The sequence below is a fragment of the Loxodonta africana genome, chromosome 4, assembly GCF_030014295.1.
Source record: "Loxodonta africana isolate mLoxAfr1 chromosome 4, mLoxAfr1.hap2, whole genome shotgun sequence".
Lineage (NCBI taxonomy): Eukaryota > Metazoa > Chordata > Mammalia > Proboscidea > Elephantidae > Loxodonta > Loxodonta africana.
This window is the reverse complement of record NC_087345.1, coordinates 190,351,360-190,377,193: the sequence shown is the minus strand read 5'-3', so window position 1 is coordinate 190,377,193 and position 25,834 is coordinate 190,351,360. Positions and strand designations below refer to the sequence as shown.

Genomic DNA, 25,834 nt, shown 5'->3' with positions numbered 1-25,834 from the left:
GAAATGTGGGATGACGTAGAGAAAATAAGATTTCCCATGATTCTATAATTGTTAAAGCTGGGTTATGTACATATAGAGTTTATTACACTGTTTTTTTTTTCCTTTTGAATATGTTGGAAATTTTCCATAATAAAAAGTTAAGAAGTATAAAACAGTTACTGATTTGCACATTCTAATCCAGTTTGCTATTTTTCAGAGAGGCAAATCAGTGGAAAATTAAATCAGCATACTGGACTACTTGCCCTTAGTACACCTCTAACTGAGAAAAGTTTTTGTTGTTGTGGTTAATTGCCGTCAAGGTGATTCTGACTCATGGCAACCCCATGTGCAGAGTAGAACTGCTCCATTGGGGTTTCAAGGCTGTAATCTTTCGAAGCAGATCACCAGGACTGTCTTTCAGGGCGCTTCTGGATGGGTTCCGACAGCCAACCCTTTGGCTAGTAGTTGAGCACTTAAACATTTGTGCCACCCAGAGACTTGAAAAGAGACCTTGTTAACTCCAGAAAATAAAAGCATGCGTGACTGCTCTGTAGGATTTTCCTAACCTCCCCCGAAATCACAGGTACCAGTAAACCCTCCCCAAGAGAACTTTATCTGATTTAAAGATAATTTGCAAAGAAAGCAAGGTCCACTGTGAGCTCCCCATTACCTGTATGATCCTGGATTGGGCCGGTTTTGCTGGTCAACACACTCCATTTCAGTTGCACGTGATTGTCATGTTCCCAGTGACAGAATGTCTTGTGAGAGCCCCAGCCAAATTCACAGTTAAATCCATATGTTGGAAACTCTTCAGTGGGTGGAAGGGAAAAACAGAGACAAATTGAATCACTGAGGGTCAGAAAAGCCTTTAATTATTGCATGGAAGTCACCATTCATAAAACTTCTGTTTAAAGATTCTGGGAAAGCCACAAAATTCAGGATTACCTGGAAACTTGAAAGATGCATGGAGATGTCAAAATGTTTGCAAAATTACATATAGTCATTTTCTTTTAAATCCAGCTTTAAAAAGATTACAGACTCCCTGTCAAATTGATTTTTCATAAAATTTTCAGGAAGGTTACTTTCAAGAGCATGTATATTACATCTGCCTCTCCATATTTCCAGCATATTTAATATGAAAGATACTCTATTCTTGAGGATGAATCATATAAATCGGTATCTACCAAGGAAAAGAATCTTAATTAGAGATTGACCCCTGAACCTCAAAAGTCTAGAAATGTGAGTTGGCTTTGAGTCTCATCATGGAGGCTCTCTGCATTCTCACCACCATCTATGCTTCTGGGTCTAGGGTGCTGGGGTAGAAATCTCTGCAGCATTCTCTTGAAGATTTTGTTTTCCTTCTGTGCTTTACATCAGATCAATTATTTTAAGTATACGCTTTTTTCATGAATTTTAAAATTTGCTTGTAAATTGTTGGCCCCACTTAAAATCTCAGTGAAAGGTCGTGTTAAAGCCACACACATTTACATAGCTTTCCTTTTTTTTTTTTTTTTTTTAATGTTTCAAATGTGTCCTTTGGAATCTGAAACGAAAGCAAGAATGGATTTCCAGGAATGAGTCTTCTTATGTGTTCTGCTAGGTGCTATTTGACTATGGTGTTTTCTTAAACCATAGCCCTAGTTGTTACTCAACCACTTTGTTTGGAAATAGCTTGACTTTTTAAAGCATGGGAAAACCAAAATCCTCAACATTGGGAATTCTTTTGGTGAAAAGCTAATGAAAAAAAATGATTCTAAAGGTAAAATTCTCATTTTCTGGATGTCCCACTCGCTTGGACACCTTCTCCCCCACCCCCCAATATAAAATGAAACAGCAGGTTTCTTTAATCAAAGAGGGTCATTGCTTCTCATCGAGTTTAGGTGATCCACAAGATGGCAGCATTGAAACAGAAAGAAGAAAGGCACGTAGGGTGTCTTGCCAATTGAACTTCAAAATAAACCTCAAAACAAGCCCCGTGCACAGTAAGGGAAGTCTGGTATTATATACTGGATTAGGGTCAGGCCGAGATCCTATCTTGTTTTGGCTTTCCTTTAACTTTGTTCAAGTGTTTGGCACAGAGTAGTTTGCTTTCTCCTCTGAACCCCACCTCTGTTGCTCCTCCCCACCTTTAACAATGGTGTTTGAAATTTTAATGGAAATATATATTAAATAGAGAAGGATGCTCTTCTTTTCATGCTTAGTTTCCAAGGACTTCTCTCTGAGTGCTAACGTCAAATTCTGGTAGGAACGCACCATGTGAATTGTCAAAATGGAGCTGGATGAATTCTCCTCTCCAGTGACAACGTGACCTCTCCAAGGGAGGACACGGTTGGTTTGGGAAAGTAAACTCCTAAGCCAGATGACGTATATAATATGAGCACTTTCAGTTAGTGGGAAAGGGCTATATTTCACAGCTATAGTGTCATCGGAGGGATATATATTATGCCTAGTCTATCGTAACCATGAAATAAGACTTCTTAAGGCATGAGAAACTCGTTCCAAAATTTACACACTTTTTCACAGAAAAATTGAATCATGCAGATGAAGTGCAGCCAGCTAAACACTGGCTGAATGGTTGAGTGACCTTGGATGTCACCCTCCCAAGACACTGGAATGAATTGTTGCATAATCTCCTTAGAAAATGCTAATATTGGGAAATGTTAATGTGTGTGTGGTTTTGTCTTTTCTCCTTAAATATAGTTATGAGACATGCACATGCAGGAGGGCAATAAGCCATTACAGCGCACATACTTCTGGTTATCTCTTAATAGCTTATATTTATTGTAGTAGTTACTATGAGTTGAAATCAACTCAACAGCAATGGGTTTGGTTTTCTTGTTTTTTATTGTAGTAGTGAAAACTACATAGTCCATTATTTTGGCTATTAATATCCTGATGATATCTTAAATGAACTTGGATGTTTTCATAATGACCAGGACATGGGATGGCTTTGCTTGAAGGGATGTTCCAGGCACTTCTCCTGGCTGCAGTGAATAGCAGTCAGCCTCACAACGTCCTTCTGAGTCCGACGAATTTAACAAGGCTGACTGCCCCAGCTTTCTGATTCGTGCCACCCTTTTGTCTTTTTGTCCCCAAACATATAATTTACGGCAACTCATTTATTTAAAAGAAATGCTTAAAAAAATGCATTTTGTGGGGGAGGGGTTTGGAGTAAGTGGTTTGACATTGAAAGCTCTAGCCTGGCTTGAGAGGCAATTAAACATACAAAAGGAAAGAAAAAAGTAAGAAAGAAAAGAAGGAGTAGAAAAAAAAAAGTGTAGAAACAAACAAATGAAAGAAATGTACAGGGCTATTGACCTTTAAATCTTCACAATATTACGTAGGCCCTACAGCTGCACGGCTCTCATTAAGTTCAACGGGAATAATCTGGTTAAATTCCTTCTCGACTCTTAAAAATAGCAGGAAACAATATTCTGAACTTAAAACAAATTTATAGTCTCTATGAGCAAGAACCAGCTGTGCGCGTGGAACCTATCCGGATCGAGGTGGAATCATTAACACTGTATACGCACAAGGATTTAATTTTTAAATCTGGTATTCAAAACTTCTGAGTATGTGGACTCCCTTACTCGTAGGCTGGTTTCTCAGTTCAATCAAATGGAGATGCTGAGGCCCATGTAATCACAGGTCATGAACACACCCTGAGCGGCCACAGTAATGTCTGAAGGCCATCAGTGAGTTAAGAGGCCTTACGAGGGAAACTGTATCAAATATGCAGGGTTCTCATCAGTTGCTGGCAGAGCATTAATAGACTTTTATGCATCTGATTACAACCTAGACAGTATACGAATATTATATACCCACTGAGTTTGTTATATGAAATCTAAAGACTGTTTAACTCTTTGTGGCCTCAGCAAAATTGGATTATGATGAAGGTCTGGGAGTCTCATGTGCTGCTGCTGGTAAAGATGCCTAAAGAATCTGAAACCTGCAGAGTAGTGTGGACTATAAAGTATCAATTAGGTATATCTAACTGTGCAAAAGGTCAACACGGTCACTGCTAACCAGAAGACTGGAGGTTCAAGTCCACCCAGAGGGACCTCGGAAGAAAGGCCTGACAATCAACTTCTGAAGAATCAGCCCTGAAAGCCCTGCGGATGGCAGCTCTCCTCTGACGCACATGGAGGTGCCCTGAGTTGGATTCGACTCCACTGCAACTGGTTTGTTTGCTTGGTTTTTTTTTTTTTGGACCTGGCCTTCGAACTCCACGTCCGCTCGGGTCCTCAAGCGAGGCCTGGGAACTGGCCTAGCTGGGAGACGACAGTGTGAAGAGAGCTTCTCCAGAGAAGGCCAGACAAACCAATGCCCATAATCGAAGGCTTGGAGCCCAGATTCATGACTCAGACAACGGAAAAACTGTTCGGAAACCAAGTCGATTTGTAAAGGACTCAGTGCTGACTGTGAAATTCAGTAAGCCATGTGGTTTGAACTGGATTTGTTCAGATGGTGGTGGAAATGGGTCTTACTGGTTCATGATTTGTATACCTGCCCTGGCCGCAGTAGACCCTATGAGAGGGCCACCTGGCCCCGAAGTTCCTCTCTGAGGCCATCAGGTTAATGGCCTTGAGCTCATGCCCAAATCAAGTATGTTAAAATGTCATTCCTGTTCTGCCCAACACTCAGGGGAGAACTATCCAGAATCTATAGCTTTCCATTTTTTCCACAGCCGTTCTTCCCTTTTTTTTTTTTTAATGATCTCTATTTCTTTTAATAGGAAGGAGGAAAGATGAGATAAAATAAGTTAGTTGGCAACTTCACAGTGGCTTTAAGTAACTCTCTGGCAAGAAAAGAAGCTCAACCAAGAGGTAAACTATTTGTTACTTCATTTATTCATCTCACCCTTTTCCCCTATTACAAGGGGTTGTAGAAAGCCAGCTGGGGGTTACTATCCTTTCTCCACATAAAACACACTGAGGGCAGAGAACTACCAGGGAATATAGGCAGCTTAAGGCAGGGCTCCACTCAAAAGGTTGTTGGTTGCTGCCACGGAGTTGGTCCCTGACTTATGGCTTCCCCATGCGCAATAGAATGAAACACTGCTGGGTCCTGTTCCATCCCCACGATCAGCTGCAGATCAGACTGTTGTGGCCGTAGGGCTTTCACTGGCTGATTTTCAGAAATAGGTCACCAAGCCTTTCTTCCTAGTCTGTCTCAGCCTGGAAGCTGCACTGAAATCTGTTCAGCATCATAGCAATATGGCGGCTGCCCGTGAGGTACATGAAACCCCCATCTCCCTCATGGAAGGCGAGCGTTCGGCCGCTGTACCACCACTGCACATTCACTCATGACAGGGATACAACCTCTGAAGGCCACCTTTTACAACTCAGAAAGGTTTGTGTAGGACCATAGGGTTTTCAGGATTTAGGTGATCTTCTATTTTATTTTTTGGCATTTAGGGTTTTTTTTTTTTTTTAAGCTTAGTGGTGGCAGGAATTGTGTCAACCTGAGTACACCACGGAGAAACTCGGGGTTAAGTTCAGCTGAAGAGAAGTTTGTTTTGCAGTTTAATCAGGTCAACAGTAACAGAGTCCTTTAAGGAAGCACACTAATTAGAGCCATCCTTTCTACTTTCAGCCTAGCTGGGTAGTGTCATGCTGTTGAGGAAACATTGATATACACCACATGCCCCAATAATAAATGTCTGTGGAGGCCAAGGCTTCAGGAAAGGAAATGGGAAAAGCAGGACAACTGACCTGGTCACCTTTCTCTAATGATTAAAGTATTTAAAACCTCTGATTGCTTAGATTGACTGTTTCCCTTCATGTGTGTCTGTGGGGAGGAGTTTCACAGAATCCTAACAACAAAACAAAAAAAGAGAGCGAGGGAGGTCACCCTTTAACCGTGGCTGGCCTCCGGCAAAGAAGCCCGGGTGGTGCGGTGGTTAAGTGCTTGGCTGCTAACCAACAGGTCGGCAGTTCGAAACCACCTGCTGCTCCTGGGGAGAAAGATGTGGCAGTCTACTTGCTTCCATACAGATTTACAGCCTTGGAAACCCTATGGGGCAGTTAGTTCTACCCTGCCCTAGAGGGTTGCTGTGAGTCGAAATCCACTCAACAACAGTGGGTTTGGTTTTCGGTTTGAGCCTCTGCTAAATAGTAAATGAAGGACTTTAAAAGTCACTACGCTTTTCTATTAATAAACGGAGGAGATGGTGCCGTTCCTGAGAAGGCTCCTCGCCCCGTGGACAATTCCAGCCATGGTTCCCTGAACCCCGTTTCATGGCCCGCCCACTGGAAACGCTCTTGTAAAACTGCCAGCTCTGTGGCAGGCAAAACTGACAAACTTTGCCTGTCTCGGCAGTGCAGAATTGTGATGAAAATAAATAGGAAGGCTGCTGCCTGTGCGATTTCCTTCTCCTGTAGTTTGCAAACACAGTCCATGTCCTAGACGCGCTGCGTTTAAACAAAGTATGTTACTCAGCTCCTTCAATCGTGAGCTGGGATTGTCACATTTGGCAATTACTGATGGAGAAGGAAGTCTCGCTCCCTGCTGCATATACATGTGGATGGAAGGCAAGAAATATTTATGGCTCACGCTTGGAGACCAGATGCTGTGTGGCATCTCTCCTTCTAGGCCGTTCAGGGAAACTGAAAACCGAGAAGCGCAGCAATGCAGTATTTTTTTTTTTTTTGGAGGGAGAGCACGCGTGGGATTGACCAAATTTTATATTTAATTTGATACCTGATTGTATTGTACTGTCTAATACTGTTGGCTTTTCTGTGGTCAGCACAGTGGTACCCCCTGAAAAACAAAAACAATAACAGACAAAAATGAGAAAAAGGAAGCACAGTAGATACTTTGCAACGCAGACACTTTGCATGCCACATGCATCTGTTAGAAGCAAAGATTTTCCACAGGAAATTCTTCCTTTAATTCCAGCTGTAGTAATGATTTTACTTAAATTTTATTCTCCACAAGTAACAAATTCAAACTAACCATTGCTTTTTTTTTTTTTTTTTTAACCCAACAAGTTTCTTCTAATGCATCCAGGCAGCAGCCGGAGTTTGAGAATTTGTTACAAGGGCATTCAGTGGTTCCCTGCCTAAGCCTGGTGTACAACTGTAATAGCAAAAAGCAAAGGTCTCTGAAGGCCCTGGGTGCCTGGGGCATTAAACTTGACCTAGACCTCTAAGCTTCAAATAGTTCTCCAAGGTTTCAGATGTGTCTTCAGGGGAATTGCGAGGCTAGACCCCACAATCTATTTTACAACTGAACTTTTAATGTGAGTGAGAGTGGCTCCTCCTTTTTTTTTTTTTTTTTAAAGCACTGCTATAGTTGTTTATTTTTCCCAAGGACAAATATTCCGCCCAGTATGTGGTCTGGAGAAGCTGCAGGAAGCAGCAGGAAAAGGGGAAGGGAAGAAATATTTCTTCATCACCCCAAGGAACTGCAAGACTGAACAAAAGGCCAGTTGAACACTGAACTTTCAATCAGTGTGGGCACATTTTGGAATTCCCAGTCAGGCGACATGTGCTAACTGAGTCGAGCGAGACTTTGCCTTACCCTCTATTCATCTATGTTTTAGCTCTTCCATTTTCCACTCTTATCGTTATTCTGCTTTAAAGTGGTGCTCTCAAACATGCCCAATCATAAAAATCCCCTGAGTGCTTGTTGAAATTGTGGATTCACCATCGCCCGTCAGTTTGTTGTAATGTGGTGCCTTCCATGTTGCTATGACGCTGGAAGCTATGCCGCCAGCATTTCAAATACCAGCGAGGTCACCGTGGTAGAAAGGTTTCAGTGGAGCTTCCAAACTTGGAGGTAGATGGCCAGCAAGAAAGGCCTGGTGATCTGCCTCCAAAAACTAGCCAATAAAAACCTTAGGGATCACAACAGAACATTGTTCAACTCTGCTTCTTTGAGATATTTCATCAGGAGGGGTCACTTGCTGCAGCAGGACAACATGCCTGGTGAAGCAGAGGGCCGACCAGGGTGTGGGAGACCCTTGGGTGAGATGGATTGGCACAATAGCCGCAATTACGGGCCTGAATATGTCGGAAATTGTGCACACTTTCTTTTATGTACAGTATGTATTGCACAATATGTATTTTTTTATTTGATGGATTAAAAATCTTTTTAAAAGTCATAGCAACATCAGAAAAGAGAGACAAAAACACCAAGTCTTCTGCACCCAGGGCATTTACTTATAAAGTACAAGGAGATTTAGCTGGGAAAAAAAAGACAGCATTTTAAATTCTGACACTCCAGATAATGGCAATTAGTGTCAGCGCTTTCCCAAAATTTGGTTAATCCACCCAAACTCTTTCTGTTAAACTATCTACTAAGTTCCCGTCTGTTAAAACGGATGAGTCGCTTGTTCAAAATCATAGTCACATAAATCTTTATTACAATTCCCCTAAGAATGCCTGCTGGTCTGCTCAAATATATTTGCAATTTCAAAGATACAGTCCCACTTAGCTACTTACCCTTTGTACTCTTTCTTAAATGTTTAATATTGTGGTTACTATTGTTACTGTCTACGCAGGGAAGGATTTTATACATGTAAAGCACCTTGTAATTTTGTTTGATGAGATGTAGAAACCTCTATGGCATTTTACTCACTGACTTTTTAGCCTCAGACACCTTGGTATTGCTAAGGGTACTTAGAAGCCCCACAATGCCTGTGTTTTGGATCAGTTTGGAAAAACCTGCTAAGACAAGCTGTTGAGGATGCAAAAAGGAAAGATAGCTCGAGGACAACCACAGTCTCCAGCACTTCCGCCACCACCACCATCATCACCGTAACAATTATGCATCTTCCAGGTCTAGACATTATACTGAAACCTTTATGTTCCTTATACTGAATCTTTACGTTCCCGGAACTGAATCAAAACCATCCTGTTGCAGAATAAGAAGTTGAGGTTTGGAAGGGTTAAGTAATCCATCCCAAGTAAAATGGAATAACAGAGCTGAGACTCAAAGCCATTCCAAAGCTTGTACTCAGTCTACTTTACAGCAATGCTGACTCTCTTGGCCACCCCTAAATACACTGGAGATTCGGCTCAATTAATGACAAGACACAGAGCTGGTCCTGGGCCTGTTTGCCCTCAGATCCATTTCTTGCCCTTCCCTGATCTCCGTGTCACAGGGAGGGCTGATGTTTCTGTGTCACTGGCTTCCCGATGTATTTGGCTGATGGGAGGAGTTTGGAGGGCAAAAGGAAAAAGCAGGTTATTTCTGGTTATGGCCCCATCCGGTGGCATCTTGGGTATCAGCTGCTTCCTTCACGATTTCAGTGGCTGCTGGGCAGGCTTCCACAGGGTAACCCTAGTCCCTGGGATTTTTCCACACTTCCTGCTCCTTTTGTCCCTTCAGCCTAGTGGTGGGGTGGTGTCCTACTGTGGCTAATCCCTAGATTCCTTCTTCCAACACTTATGTAACCAGTTCCCTGCATCGCGTTCTATCTGAATGAGTGTTTTCTGTAAGCCTGAGGAGACCCTACGGTATAAAGACCTTACCTTGTTACAGTCTGGATACTGCTAGTTTAGACTGACTGATCCCTGTTCCCACCCTGACCATCCCTCATCCTGCTGGGCAGAGCCTAAAGTTGTCTTATCTTTTTTAGTTTAAAGCTTTGAATTCTGTTCCTGATAATAATGCCACCTAACATTTCTGTATGCGACTGGGTTTTTTTTTGGGTCAGATATACTGAAGAAGGGCCTGTCTCACTGGGAGGACCAGCTGACCCACAGTCTCTTTCTAAGAGAAACCTTCATCCAACAATCCCTGCTAAAGCAACAGCCTTGGGCATAGGAATAAGTGGGTGTTTTTGTTCCTCATGACACCATCACCATGGCCACTACTGACTGGACCAGGAAAGCACCTTCCACCTAAGAACAACCAACTCTTGGTTGGCTGGCTTCCTACCAAGAAACCTGGAGCAAGAGCTTTGCCCATTAGGTCAACAGCAACAATCTATAGGGTGTTTGAACCATAGATTTAGGGGTCGGTTAGTTGGAAGTAAGAGCAGAGAGTCCCCCTGAGAGAAAGAGACAGAGGAATAGATGTAGTGTTATTGGAAGCACTCAGAAAAGACTGGCAAGCTCTTGCTACAGAGTTTGCCACCCCCTAGTTTTCTGATTAGCCTATACTTTTGGCTAAGATTTTGGCTAAGAACACATTAGCATTCTGTTCCCGGTGGCCTTATAGAAGAAAGACTCAAGGTGAAAATTTGCTTTTTAAAACCGATATGCATTATCACACACTTGCCACCTTTTAAAAACTTTCCTTTGGTAACCTTGCTGTAAACTGCCTACTATCTGATATAATCTGAGTGTGTTTATGTTCCTTGCAACCAAAAAACCCAGCTACAACATGTTTTAAAGCATCTTTATATACCTTCTGTCTCATGTACACCGCAGCTCCATGAGGAAGGTGGGATGGAGGTTATCACTATCATTAAAAAGAAGGCACTCAAACTGTAGATCAGCAAATCACTTGTCTAAGGTCACTGGGCTAAGTGACAGAGCCAGGACTGGCATCTAGGTGTTTTGATTTTTTTGTCAGGTGAGGGTGACACAGGACTGGGCATTGTTTTGTTCTGTTGTATGTACATAAGGGCACTGTGAGTTGGAGTCGACTGGATGACAGCTATCTATCTGTTTGTCGATTGAACTATCTGCCTATCCACTTATCTCCATCAGACCTAACAAAGAATCAGAATTTCTAAGCGTGAGCCTTGAAATCTATATTTTGAAAGCTTTTAGCTGAGTTTTACAATCTGCTGAATTTGGGAAACTATCATTTGATACTTATTACTTAGGTGCTTGAGAAAGCCATTTCTCCTTATGTGTGTCTATGACGCAGCTCACGGGCTAAGGTAATCTGTTACCCCAAGAGATAATGTACTGAGCTGACTCAGGGTAGGCGGTGGGCCCAAGACTATCATGGAAATTTTGAGATTGTTCTAAGGTGTTGTGATCGGGTACCTTGCAACAGCATCATTCGATAAAGATTTGTGATTATCTTTATCCTGGCCAGGCCCTAGTCTTATACTTGCAGCTCCCACAGATGAGAAATCATGCTACAAATCCAGAGCACGAATGAGAAAGCTGTAAAACTCATGCCCTTGGAATGATCTTAGGATTTTATGAGCTCATCAGCTGCAGCATCAAGTCACGTTACACTCGCTGTCCCAGTAAATATGCTGGCTGAGTGGCCACATATGTGCCTGGCCTCAGTGAGGCAGGCACCAGAAAGAAGGAATTATATATATTATGGGTTAAGAAGGTGAATCTATAATGGCAGAATTGGAGGGAGGCCAGAATATATTAGCATTCTGTCCCCCATGGCCTTACAGGAGAAAGGCTCAAGGTGAAAATTCACTTTTTAAAACCGATATGCATTATCAGTTTTTGTTAGAGGTTGGGAGCCAAATTCCGCTGCTGGGTACACACAGCTCCAAAGTGATATTCGGCCTTCTGGTACCTTTGAAGCCAATTGTATTATCCAAGACTTCAAAGGCATTTGCAAATGATTAACTTCAGTGTTGAATTTTCACCTTGGCAAGCAAGTATAGAAGTGCAAAATCTCTCCTAATTTCCATGCATTTGGTGCGGTTCATCTGGAATTCAGAGTTGTTCTTTGTAAGTAATGAACATTTCGCTACAATCCTTCTCCCTTTCTATGTACAAATAGGTCACCCCAGGAGGAGAAATTAAATCAACACCATCTGTGTTAAAGAACAAACAAACAAAAAACACAAAAAAATGCTGAAGAGAGCATTGAACCCAATTTCCGTGTTGCCACCAGTCAGGGTTAAAGTGAGAATGCTCTTGGTTTGGTTTCCTTACACTGCAGAGCCAAAGTTTGCCGCTCGAACAGTAAAGCCTGTGACGGAGTTAGCAGGGAGGATGCGGTTCTGTGTGAGCAATAATGAGCACAGTATTTAGATGGAAAGATGCACCTGGGTTAGGTGAAGCTTTTGCTCCTTACATTTACATAGGAGCACAGCCCTTTTGGAAACCCTAGTGACATGGTGGTTAAGTGCCACGGCTGCTAACCAAAGGGTCGGCAGTTCGAATCTGCCAGGTGCTCCTTGGAAACTGTATGGGGCAGTTCTACTCTGTCCTGTAGGGTTGCTATGAGTCGGAGTGACTCGATGGCACATAACAACAACGCATCCTTTTTCAGAACAGGATAACACATTGCTTCATAAACCAAAATCAGGTTCGTTTTGTTTTTTTAAAAGGACAAATTGCCCTTCATGCAATAAATGAATAAGAACCATGATAATGCCTTCTAAAATCACCCCTACTTCATGCGGGCATTGGTTGGCATTATCAACACCTCCAGAGGATCTTAAAATACATACGTGTTTACAGAATTATTGAAAAAGCCCTGACGCTGCAATGGCTGCTAACTGCAGGGTGGGTGGTTGGAACCTACCCAGTGGCCCTTCGGGAGAAAGACCTGGAAATCTGCTTCTATAAAGATTACAGCCTAGAAAAGCCTATGGGGCAGTTCTACTCTGTCACATGGGGTCACCATGCATTGGAATAGACTCAACAGCACTCAACAACAGCAGCAACATAGAAATATTGAGACAAATGTACTGGCCTGAGAAAATAACTTATTATTAATTATGATTTTTGCTATGGTAATAGGTAAACTCGATAGCACTATTTTTTTTTAAATAGGTAAAAGGAAGAAAAGCTGGTGATCTGCTTCCTAAAAACTAGCCATTGAAAACCCTGTGGAGCACAGTTCTACTCTGACACACATGGGGTCGCCATGAGTTGGAAATCAACTAGAGGATAACGGCTTTTTTTTTTTTTAAATATGTAAAAAAAAAAAAAATTAGAATGTACTTTTTTAAACACTCTAGATAAAGTCAAACCTTGTACTTCCACAGGCTTGTCAGTGTTTCCACTATAAATGACCCATTTTCTGTGGTTTGTAACTCCTTGCCATACACAATTTGCTCCAGGCTAACATACTTGCCCTATTTCGTTCAAAGTCTTCAGTTTCAATTGATTCAGTCATGAGCTAATGCGCAAATGAGAAGGCTGGTTGTTCTGATATAAGGAGTAGGTCTGAGGCTTTGTTTCTAATCAATATTAACTGACCACTTCAGGATTTATGAAGAAAAGAACCTCCTCCACCAGACTGTACTTGAAAAGCGTATACTGCGATTACTGCAGTCACTCCTGCTCATGAGGCATTTCACTACAGATGCCTGATGGGGTCCACAAAAAGCCTGGGGTTAGCAGCAGAGTGTTTACAGGCAGCCCCAGGAAGGTTTCAAAGGACCTGGTTCTTGGGACAGTTTTCTGTTTTTTACAGAATTGGAGATGGAGTTTTTCAACTTGAACTTGATGCCTTATGCAGAAAATGCCTCTGCATTAATTACAGTGATCTTTGTGGCCATTTACCTACCAGATTTGCATTCAAAAGCCCACAGCAATGTAACATTTATTGGCCGTGGAGATGTAAATGATTATTCTGGAAATTTGGAGAGAGACGGCTTTAGGAAGGTGGGATTTAAATGTAAACCCAGGGCAAGGTACTAAACTTCTGAGCTAGATTTTTTTTTTTTTTTAACCCATTATCCATCTCAGAATGCAAAACTCTCTTGCTTCTTCAGAGCAGAGCTTTTGAAGTAATTGAAAATGTACTGTGGGAAGTGTCTTTCAAGATTTTGCACTAACGCTTTAGACAATAACATGAAGTTACATGGTAACGACTTCAGTTTTCCCGTGGAAATTAATTCTGTTGGCTCTCTGAGTCCCTACTGGGTAAAAATACAGACCTGCATCCAAGGGCTCATATTTAATCTCTGAGGTTTGGGATTCTTAAAACGAGAGTCAGGTTCTATATAAAACTGCAAATGACCTGGGTAGCAGTAAAGGCCCCACAAAAGCTTTTGCGACAATAGGGTGAAAATCCTCGTGCCTTGGCCAATTTCCAAATGGCGTAATCCCATTTCCCCACTTGCCTAATATTTCTTCTGCTTTTCCAAGTGGAAGAGAAGGTCATTTTCTAGCTTGCAGAGTTTTAGTATGTCACAGAGTAACACTCTAGGCAGATTAGTGAGATATTTGGCACACGCCATCTCTGATGTAGATGCTAGCTGGTGGTGATGTGACTCAACAACTAACCTGCCTTAGTAAATTCAAATGTAAAACGCTTTGTGAAATCCTCATTTAAAAGCTGCATTTCAGGTATAAGCCTGGTTTCATCAATTAGTTGCAGAAAGGGTCCACTCAAATAACTTTGTCCTAGTTAGAACAGGAAAATAAACATTCCAGTGTGTGGTTGTGTCTGATGAATGCATGTGTTAGGGGAGAGCTGAAGAGGCAGGGTGAGAGGGGAAGATGAGGATCAGTTTAGCACATTTAACCAGTTGCCATGGCTTCGACCTTGACTCATGGCAACCCCATGTGTGTCAGAGTAGAACTGTGCTCCATAGGATTTCCAGTGGTTGATTTTTCAGGCCTTTTCTTCTGAGACATCTCTGGGTAGATCTGAACCTTCAACGTATGGGTCAGGCTGAGTGCTTAACTTTTGCACCACCCAGAGACTTCAACCATGGAGAAATTCTTATTCAATTAAGCTATTGGCTCTGAAAATGGCTAAAATGATTGTTTCAAATAGCTGTGGATATTTAGAACAATTTGTTACATGGACGACATGAAAGAAATGATGATGCATGTGTCCTGGCAAAGCTGCCTCTATCCCTGGGGCTGCTCTCTCAGAACTTTGATGGCCCACTGCCGTGAGGAGTTAGGCTAACACAGACAGGCATCAGCTGGTCCCCACTATATGATGTCAACTAAAATGGCCCAGCAATGGGATGAAGATGGTTTCTGCACCTGTGAGTTGGAAGTCATCACCTGTTCCACTGTGGCAGTTGGCTTGGTCGTCATCACATTCATCGATGGGGTTCCCATTGGGAGTGGTCGGTCCAGCTGTAGGTACTGAAACAAAATCCAAAGGTTATTATTTCACCCCTCAGAAATGTATTCTCAGGCCTCTGGCTGTTGAATCTGCTAATCCCTCTGCAGAAAACTCCAATCTCTGCTAAGCAGGCCGGGAGCATGGTTTGCCTTTCTTTCAGGGGCTAAATATACTTGGATTTTGCAGAATGCATCAGGAGATGTTTTGTTTTGGTATTTGATCCATATCTGCTGAGTTGGCTGCCTTCACATTTTATACATCATACATAAACGTTTTTTGGTGTTTTGGAAAGCTCTTGAATTCTCACTGGTTATTTATTCATGACCCTGGAGTTGAGGAGTCATCCCTGGGTGGCACTAACTGAAAGGCTGGCAGTTCAAACTCACCCAGAGGCGCCTCGAAAGAAAGGCCTAGCAATTTACTTCCAAAAGGTCACAGCCATTGAAAACCCTATGGAGTGCAGTTCTACTTTTTGAAACACATAGGTCACCAGGAGTTGGAATTGACTTGACAATAGTTTTTATTTTATTTTTTGGAGTTGAGAACTTTGATGATAGAGATTTTGCTTGCACCATCTTTCCTTTCATTTTCAAGGTGCTAGAGAACTCACTTGCTACGAATTTTTTTATATCCTTAGTACTTACTCAGTTTTTCTAAAAATATATTATTAATAATATTATTTCTCCAAATTGGAGCCCCTTTCATTTAGTGCAACATTGTTCTTTTTTAGAGTCACTCCATCTCTCTATTTCCCTTTAAGTAAGCTTCTCAACCTAAAATTCCTCTATTCAGAGCAGGTGTCTGAGAGGATTTGTCTCAGATATCCTGGGGTCGTTTTACCTTGACTCCCATAGGATTGCATTCCACTGTTGGCAGGTATTCCCATATTTTTGAATTTGTAGTTGAAAGGTAGCCAACATTAATCAAAGACTGCTTTTGAAGTCCTTTACATTTAGTTCAGTCATTTTTTTTTTAACCTGTTTTTCATTTTTGCAATCTGTTTAATATTTTACAGTTTTTGGCATTACATATCACTTTACAAGACTTGAGATAATGTACATTTCTCTTGATGTTGGAGAGCCAGACAAGATGTCGGGAGTGGGGGCCTGTTCTTTTACAGTTTCTGGACAGTAGGAATTTTCTGGTTACTGCCACTTTCTCAATAAAAGTCTGATACTAGTTATTATTGCAATTAAGTAAAGAGCAGGGTTATGACAAATGTAGGCAAGTATCTAAGTTTCAGCTTCCTCCAACATCCTTAACTGCCCAAATACACACACCGATAATAACTAGATCACCAAGTATAGTTAATGCACGCAAAATCCTGGCATGGAGTTCAGACTTCATAAAATGTAGACGTGTATTCTGGGCTCTACTCAGTGATGTCATTGAATCAATAGAACCCTTTCTGGCAGTCCAGGTAGCTGTGTTCTCTAAGCTGTCCTTGTTCTTGATAATGTGCCACTTTCGAGTGTTTTGAACAATCTTGCCATGAGTTGGAATGGACTTGATGGTAACTGGTTTGGTTTTGGTTTATCTGCTGCTTTTTCTGCATTCCTTATGCTATTTATAAAGAGGGGGTTCCACCTTGGAAGTGACCCTTAGTGGCGCCTAAGCTGAACAGAAGAAATTAGAAAGTGAATGATTTTGCTTCCCAATTTTGCTACTTGAAAATATTTTAGCTTCTGTGGTTCTCCAACTGTTTCTTAAATATACTTGCTAGCTTACAACAAGGGGAAAACTCATGAAGGTGGAGCTACTCCTGATCTTTCCTCTAGGTGCCTCTCAAAGAACATGGCCCAGAGAAGATATTTATTAAGGGCCTGTTAATTGATTGAGGGGAAAAGAAACGTACCCTTTCACCAACTGTGCTAAAAACTTTGACACTCCTTTCCCGGATGTTGGTTTCTCAAATGGCTTGGGGGCGACTTCCTCACTTTTGCGAGTCCTTGGAAACATCTGCAGGCAAGTCACTTCACCAACAATTTCTACCTCACTACAGAGTTTACACTGGCAAACTGCCACCAGGCTCAGTCTTTTCAACCATCCATTCACTCCACCTCCTAAATCAGAGTGTCTTTCCAGAATCTAGGCTTAAGACCTGCATCATAGCAGCAGACTCCCTTTTCCAGATGCCTGTGTTTCTTAGTAAATTGAATGAATGTGTCTGCAGTTGGTTCAGCCTGTCTATCCCTTCTTTTTCTTGGCATCCTTGCCAAAGCCCTGGCAGAGAAGACTTCTTGGTCTGTGCTGATAGCAGTTAGTTAACTCAGAGGTCCAGGACATGACTACAAATCTGGAAACAATGGCACTATAAAGAATGGGAGATAGTGGCCTGGCTTTAAATAAACACATAGAAAAGTAGCTATGAATTATTTAGTAGTGCGGTGATTTATAGCCTAAGATTCTACAGTGCAGAAGAAAAGTTTTATGGCATTTGATGCCCTCAGGAATGTAATCATACTTGGGTAGCTCAAAACACAAATAATTTTGGAAATCACAAGGAGAAGGTGATATTAAAAAGCATTCTTCAAAACAACGATGAGCATATGCTCTATTAATTAACATCTGGGTACCAACAATAGCCATTCTCTCAGCTAACCGGGAGAAAGACCTCAATGGGGATGGAAAAGTTGGCATAGGGTTATTCATTTATTCCCAAATCTAAGGCAGATGGGAATTACAATGCATGAACTCAATAAACGGTACAATAAGCAACCATTATAGCATCTTTTCTAGCATGTATCTCATTCATCACGTGTTAAAAACTGTAGAGGAGAATGGAATCCTGAGGTCAGCATGGGAACTGAATTTGTCTTTGATGTTAACCTAAGCTGATGCAGTCATACCCTTAAACAGCACTTTTATATACATTATTGCAGGTAAAGTTTTGTCTCTTTGCAGCAGCTAAAAAAATCATCCAAGATGCTGTCTTCGTGTCCCAGCCTGTCCAATGCTACTTCCTACTAGTATGCCAATGGTAGTCAACACCGCAGATGCAAACTCGAATCAGAAATAGATCTCTAAACATTAAAAAAGTCAGAAGAGAAAAATCCCCGAATCTGAGGGGAGTTAAGCAAACATTTGAGAAAAGAATGTGATGCTAAAGGCCCTGATTCATGGTGTATGCTAGAGGAGATGGTCATCCAGGGGGAAAAGGTGGCAATTTGTAACAGCACCAAAGGGGTATAAATGCATGAAAAAGGAAAAAACAAACAAACAAACTAGAGAACTAGAAGGGGCTCTGGAAATGTCATTACCTTCCACTTCACAGCCCAGCAGCTCCATCCTTAGCCCTAGTCCTCCATGAGTGGCTCTCTCGGGGTAGATTCTGATGAATCGCGTGGAAAGAGGTGGAAAAGTTCTCAGCTCAGGTGTGTCATAGTTGTTGTTGCCCTCAAAAGACTGTGAAGCATGAAAAACACTGGTTATGAAGAAAAAAATAAATCAATAAAACCTCCCTTTCAACCACAGTTGTTTCTTCTGTCGTTCAGGATTCTTACTAGGACAAAGAAATAGGCCTCTTTCTATCGCTTTGTAAATGGCTGACATTTATTTCATAAATGAGGAAGGAAAGAAACAATTAAACCTTCCCTGAGAAGTGACAGATGTCATTTCTCAGAACTTCTGTACACACGGAGGCTATCCCAGAAGCTGAGGATTTAATGAGACACGTTTTTAAATGATATGCTGATGTGCGCCTTGGTGAAGTGACACTTTTATCACTTCCTTGAGGTGGAGGAAGATAGCTCAGGAAGAGAACCTGCTGATTTTTAGAGCTTAACAAGCACTCCGGCTACATCCTTTTAAAGGAGAGGGTCCCAGTTTTGCTGTAGAAGAGGGAGGAATTAGATTCCTGAAGTAGGAACTAGTAAATTTTATCTATGGCAGACCAAAAAGCCAAACCAGTTGCTGTTGAGCTGTTGAGTCAGTTCCAACTCATGGCGACCCTATGTGTGTCAGAGTAGAACTGAGCTCCATAGAGTGTTCAATGGCTATGATCTTTTAGAAGTAGATCACCAGCCTTTCTTCCAAGGTGCCTCTCGGTGAGCTTGAACCAGCAACTTTTCAGTTAGTAGCCGGGTGCTTGACCATTTGTGCCACCCAGACAGCCTTAATCTAAGGCAAGTGTTGTATATTCAATAACTTCATTTATTCCCAAATCTAAGGCAGTTATTGAAACCCATTGAAATTACTATTTACTTAAGAAGTACCTACCACTTGGAGGCATTTGTGGGTAAAAGACGTTCTCATCTCAGGAAAGTAACAAGTGTCCTCACTTTATGCTTTGAGACTGGATGAACTGCAGTATGAATCTGTACCTCTTTTGAAGTCACTGTGACATTTTTTGGGAGCTAGGGCACCCATTGCAGTGCCACTGCTTGAGTATTTCCCTTTTTACATTGTCAGGAAAGTCAGAATCCTTCAGCAGGATCATTGGAAAGTGGAGCAGTGATTAGGCCTGTTTTCTTTTTCTAGAACTGGACGAGCCTCCATGTATACTCTTCTCCCAACACCATTCTTAATCTCATTCAAGATAGGAGAGGGGGAGAAATTAGAAAAATAAAATTATCTTAGCATTGGGAGCGTCCTTGTATATATTGACAATCATATCTTGTTTATAGATGACAGCACTGTTCTCAGTGCTTAATATAGTCACTCATTTAATCCCCAAAACAGCTCCATGAGGTAAGTTCTAGTATTTTACAAATGGGGAAACTGAGGCATAGAGAGGTTAATTAATTTGTCCACAGCCATCTGGATGGTAAGTGGCAGAGCTGGGATTCAAACCTAGGCAGTCTGAACTGGGGCCCTTAACCACACCAAAATGATGCCTGTGCCCTTAGAAATAATCAAATTCTCCTCACTTTAATAGATCAAAACACTGAGATTCACGAAATGTCTATGCCCAAGGCCACACATTTACTTTCATTAATGTTTCATTAAATTTGAAGCAATATGGGCTACCAAAGTCTGGTTGATCAGATTGAGTAGGTGGCTGATCCAAGGCCACGTTGGTCAGTAGTGGGAACCATGCTCAATAACTGGGTCAAGGCATCATTACCAAGCCAAAGATAGGTTCATTCAACAGTGGAAATATCATGACCCAATAGTGGAGGTGTGTAAGTGGAGATAGACAGATTGGGTAGTTGGTTACATAAACAACCAGGGGTTGTCCAAGTTCTAACCAGTTAACCAGTTGCCTTTGAGTTGATTCCTCCTCATGGTGACCCAGCATGTGTCAGAGTAGAACTGTGCTCCGTAGGATTTTCAAGGGCTGATTTTTTGGAAGTAGGTCTTTTTTTCTGAAGTGCTTCTGGGTGGACTTGAACCTCCAATCTTTTTGTTAGCAGCAGAGCATGTTAACTGTTTGCACCACCCAGGGACCCTTTCCAAGTTCTAGAAGTGAATTATTCGGCCTTTTTCAACCCAGCGGAGCTTCCAGGGACCTAAAAGTGTGTGAGTAACATAGACCTGCTCCTCCCAATTAAAGTTTCCTTCCAATTTTTTTTTTTTTTAAGAGTCCTCTTTTAATAGAACTGTACTCTTTTGATAGAACTGCAATTCAAGCCAGTAATTGAGAATCTGACATATGTTATTGCTAGGCCCAATTAAGTTGTTGTCAGTAAGATACCAATTATAATGAAAATACCATTACTATACATGCAAGTTTTGTCTGTGTTAACACAGATTTAAAGACCATAGGAGAAAAGCATTTCTATCTCTTAATTTTCACTTGAGGGAAGGATTAGCATAATGTAAATACATTATAAGAGCTGACAGTGATGAGTTCAGGAGATATTAGCAATGAAAAGCCATATGGAACTGGGCTAACTTTGATAACGAACGATTGCTTACGAATTATTTTTGTGTTCTTTTACTAATCACTTTTTAGAAGAAGAGGGCTTTGGGTATTTGGATCTTCAATCTCTTCCTGAAAAGTCTAGTTAATTCAGACTCTGATATACCTGGTCCATCATAAACTATTTAAGGGTAGGGGCTGAGGAGAGGCATACAAGATTTTAAATCCAATAAGAAACAAAACAAAACAAAACAAAAAACCAGCTGCAGTTGAGTCGATTCCTACTCATGGCAACCCAACGTGTGTTAGAGTAGAACTCTGCTCAATAGGGTTTTTAATGACTGAATTTTCACAAGTAGGTTGCCAGGACTTTCTTACAAAGTGATTCTGGGTGGACTTGAGCCTTCAACCTTTGAGTTAGCAGCGGAGCACGTTAACCCTTTGTACCACCCAGGGATTCCAATCCAATCAAAATGCTGTTTTATTTCACAAAGCAGAGTGCTTGGCACTTACCTAAAAGGTGCTTGATATCCTAAGCCGGTAGCCCTCATTTGTAAATTTAAATATAAAAACCACTGTTGCCTTTGAGTCCTTTCTGATTTATAGTGACCCTATAGACCAGAGCAGAACTGCCCCATAGGATTTCCAAGGAGTGGCTATTGGATTCAAACTGCTGACTTTTTGGTTAGCACTCTAACTTTTAACCACTGTGCCACCAGGGCTCCATCTTTATAACATTTTTAAATATGTGGTGCTCCTAAATGGGAGGTTTTACCAGTCCTTTTTCATTTTAAAGATTATATTTCAGTGGCAGGGCATGTTAAGAATTACAGATCAGGCTCCATGTAAACAATTTAGAAGCTTTATGGTTTTAAGTATCATAGGAGAATGACAAGGGTGGATACAATCATATTTTAGAAGTAAGATTGTCACACATTCAACCCATCTTGAATTGAGTTTTGTGTTAAAGTTGAAAAACTGTGGATAGGCTTCATGTGGAATTCTGTACTCCAGTCACTACAAAAGAGTGATAGTTTCAGGCTTGATTGTAGACGCTGGGATGAGATAACAACGGACCGGGAAGCAAAGGAGTATCCTATCAAAAACATATGGCGATTTGTTTTCTTTCTCTCTTAGAACCAGAGTGTTGAAGAACATGTCAAAACAGCACACACTTCAATAGGACGGCACTTCCCCGAAGTTGTTGATTTGAAGCGTATTCACACTTCACGATGAAGTCACGACGCTCACCACCCCTCAGGAAAGTTTGGCTCGTAAGGGATTTCCAGTTTCTGGTGTTTATTTTATTTTTTCTTTCCCCCAAGCAAAAGGGGCAGATCCCAAAGGGGAAAGAAAATGGACACAAGAAAGAAGGTGACCTCACAGAGGTAACAACAACATGAACACGTTTTGGAAGCCCGAAGTTAAAGGGAAAAGAGATGGCAGAGAGATTCTTGCTTGGGCCCCGTGCAGGGGGCTGGCTCTCAGCAGCCCAGGGGACGCAGGGCTGTCTCCAAAGAACAGAGCCTCTACATCTGGAGGGACGGGAGCTGGCGACGTCTCCGGACTTACGTTTCCTGCCTGCAACGCCTTTGGCCTGAGTCACTAAACTAAGCCATATTCCCACACTCGCTTAGAGTGGGAACAAGGATAATATTCCCTCCAGTGGGCTAAGATCTTCATTTCACAAGCCAGTAGGTCCAGGCAAAGCAGGGGTGGGAACAAAAGGCCAGTTGCGTGGATTGGGAGAAGCATTATCAGCTGAAAAGAATTCCCACACTGTATACAAAATCTAAACTTTTGATTGTCTGTGGGTTGATTACTTATTTTAATCCCAAACAGGCTTCCTGGCCACCCAGAGTACTTCTGGGCTCCCTTTACTAGTTGGTGATGTGTGCTCAGGAAATGCAGACAAATTCAACTCCCAGCCTAACTGAAATATTATTAGTCAAGTACATCTGTTAGGTGTAAAAAAAAAAAAAAAAAAATCATGTGTTCTGGTGAATTTTGTAATATTTTTATATGGGGGTTTCCTTCTCTTTTGACCAACTCATAAAGAGCCAACTGTATTTTAAATGTTTCCAGTGTATAAAAAATACATTTAAATCAAAGAACGGAAGCAAAAGGGAGACCTAACTGAGAGATTGGAGTCCTCGAGTGGTGTGAACAGTTAAGCACTATGCTAATCAAAAGGTTGGAGGTTCAAGTCCACCCATAGGCACCTTGGAAGAAAGGCCTAGGGATCTAATTCCAAAAAGTCAGCCACTGAAAACCCTGTGGAGCACAGTTCTACTCTGACACACATCGGGTCGCCGTGGGTCAGAGTTGGCTCCATGGCTGTTGGTTTAACTGATAGAATCTGCAGAGAGATTTTTGGGTTCCTACCTGGTTGCTGCTGTGAATCCCCTCGTCCCACTCTCACCTTTCCCATGTCAATTGTCTGAGTATTCAGCTATCTGGGCTTCCTGACAGGGAGGGGAAAGCATGCAACCAGCAGTGCGGTTCTCTTCTGTGCTTGTCTCAGACACCACTCTCGGCAGCCCATTTCTGACTTCCCCAGGATGGCCAGCTTTACGGACACCATTACAAACCTCCACTGACCTCAAGGCTTAAGGGAACAATGACAACAACAACAAAAAAAAGAAGTAGCACTTCCTCTGGAAGTGGTGGAGACCCTGGAGTTAAGGTTTAAGGACCTCCTCACTGGGATATCGCTGTCCCCAGACCACCCACCTTGGCCTTGCGCTTGCTGTCGTCCATGATCATTTTCCAGTCAGAGCCGTTGTTGCTGTAGCCAATCTTGAATTTCCTCATGAACACCTTGTTCTCCCGGTGCTTCCCACCCTGAATGATGACGCCCCGCACGATCTTCTCTTCCCCCAGGTCTACTTGGAGCCACTGGTTTACATAGGTATGAGGTGCGGGTGGCAGTGCCCAGCCGGAGCGACTGGTGACCAAGCGAATATTTTCAGGCATCCAGTTTCTGTCTGCTTGGTTTGATGCTGTGATCTGGGAGTCAGAAATGAGTCCAGACACCATACCCAACATTCCAGAACAAGGATAATCTGAGAGAAGGAATGAAATAGATAATGTAAAATGATTTCCTGAGAGAATATTGAATAAAAACATTGTTTCCTTCCATTCATATAATTTTTAAAATCTGGAATATTTTACCTTCTACAGGCTACAGCTCTCCCTCCCTCAATAGTTTCTCCCATCCTTTCAGAACTCCCCTCCCTAACTCACATTCCAGCAAAGAAAATTTTCAATAAAACACGTATATCTTTTGAGTTCTGCGAAGTTTAATGCCAAACTGTTGATGTTTCACTCTCTTTGGTATCCAGAAATTCTCTGTAGCTAAAGTATATAGGCCCTGCCCAGTAGAAGTTCATAGTTTATAATGGATTGGACATACAGAAATAAATAATCCCAAGAGCAAGAGAGTGCTAAGCAAAGGTAAAAAGAAAGTGGCTAGGAGGTGAAGGGAAAATTGGCCTCGTTTACTTCTGAAAAATCACAGCTACTGAAAACCCTAAGAATCATAGTTTTACTCTGACACACATGGGGTCACCATGAGTCAGAACAGACTGGGTAAGGAGGTAAAGAGAAGGAAAGTGCTTGACTCAGCTTGGAGAAATAATAGCGGTTTCCCAGAGAAGGTGACATTTGGACTTACTGAGCGTGAAGAATTGCGCCTGTCTCCACACTCAGCTGTCTTCTCCATCCCTGTGTCTAATTGCATTAGAATCTTTCCACACAAATATCCCATTGTCATCTCAAACATATGATGTCCAATCTGAAGCAATCCTTCCTTACTCCCTTGACACTGAATCCCTTTATGGAACCATGTATTTTAATCAGTAGTATTACCTTGTCTTTCCTTATTTTGTATTTTTCATTCCTCTTTTGCTACCAAACTCTGTCATATATACATATTTACTTAAAGTATCTTGGACCTACGTGCAGCCTTCATTTCTTTCGGCACTATCCTGCTCCACGCGCTCATGGCCAGGGTCCGCTAGTTGGCCTCCTAACCCCAGTCTTGAATCTGCACTACACATAACTGCCATACGATATTTTAGTAAATCTGCTTTTGCCATGCTCAGCTCCCCCATGGCTCCCTGCTGTTTATAGGATGACATGAGTAGTCCTCTGTCTCTCAAGACCCTCATTTTGATTTTGCCTTATTTCTGTATTTTATTTCCTACGACTGGAAGTATATTCCAGTTCATTCATTTTCCTCTCATATACTATAGATAGCTTTTGGTCATTGCCTTTGCTCAAAAATTTCCTGCTGTGTCTTTCTCCTCCTTAACAGAGCTAACTTCTGCCCAACCCTTAAGGTCTAGCTTAATACTCATCATAAAAACTTCTCGAATTACTCCTGTCTTTATTTTGAGCCCTCTCTTCTTAAGAAAAAGAAACCCTGGTGGCAAACAGTTAAGAGTGCAGTTGCTAACTGAAAGGTTGATGGTCTGAACCCACCCAGTGGCTCCTCGACTGAGAAAGACCTGGTGATCTGTTGTTGTAAAGATTACAGCCTAGAAAATCCTATCGGACAGTTCTACTCTGCATATATGGGGTTGCTATGAGTCAGAATCGACTCAATGGCAGCACCCAACAAGAGCAACAACCTCTCAGGAATATGATTGCATGAACAGTCAGTAGCATAGAATTCAGTATTAAATTGTTCTCTAGATATTTTACGGGAAACCCTGGTGGCGTAGTGGTTAATTGCTATGGCTGCTAACCAGAGGGTCAGCAGTTCAAATCCGCCAGGTGCTCCTTGGAAACTCTATGGGGCAGTTCTACTCTGTCCTATAGGGTCGCTATGAGTCAGAATCGACTCGACGGCACTGGGTTTGGTTTGTTTTGGTTTAGGTATTTTAAGTGTGTTAGTCTTATATCCATAGTGTGATGCTTAAGGTTGTGTATCAGCTTGGTTGTGTATCAGATTCTCGGTGGTTTGGCAGTCATGTAATGATGTAGTTTGGCAGTTATGAAATGATATAGTTTGATCCATTATGTGACCTGATGTGATCGGCCAATCATTTGTAAGAGGAGTTTCTTCTGGAACGTGGGCCGAGGAAACACCCGTATATGTATGGATGTTCTGGCAACATTTGCTTGCTT

At 41.9% G+C, this 25,834-nt stretch overlaps 1 protein-coding gene across 14 annotated transcripts in view; it reads right to left on the bottom strand.

Moving 5' to 3' along the window:
- The window catches only part of NRP1 (neuropilin 1), a 188,466-nt gene that overhangs the window by 17,021 nt on the left and 145,611 nt on the right, over positions 1–25,834 (bottom strand). For 9 of the 14 annotated variants that reach the window (XM_064285103.1, XM_023539786.2, XM_023539787.2 and 6 more), the window contains 5 exons: positions 23,435–23,766; positions 18,159–18,303; positions 14,814–14,918; positions 6,682–6,741; positions 650–787 (listed from right to left, as the gene is read on the bottom strand). In XM_064285103.1, the coding sequence (XP_064141173.1) occupies positions 650–787; positions 6,682–6,741; positions 14,814–14,918; positions 18,159–18,303; positions 23,435–23,766 (780 nt within the window). The remainder of the gene's footprint in view (positions 1–649; positions 788–6,681; positions 6,742–14,813; positions 14,919–18,158; positions 18,304–23,434; positions 23,767–25,834) is intronic. The other 5 variants (XM_023539789.2, XM_010600279.3, XM_010600280.3 and 2 more) reach the window with 3 other exon arrangements.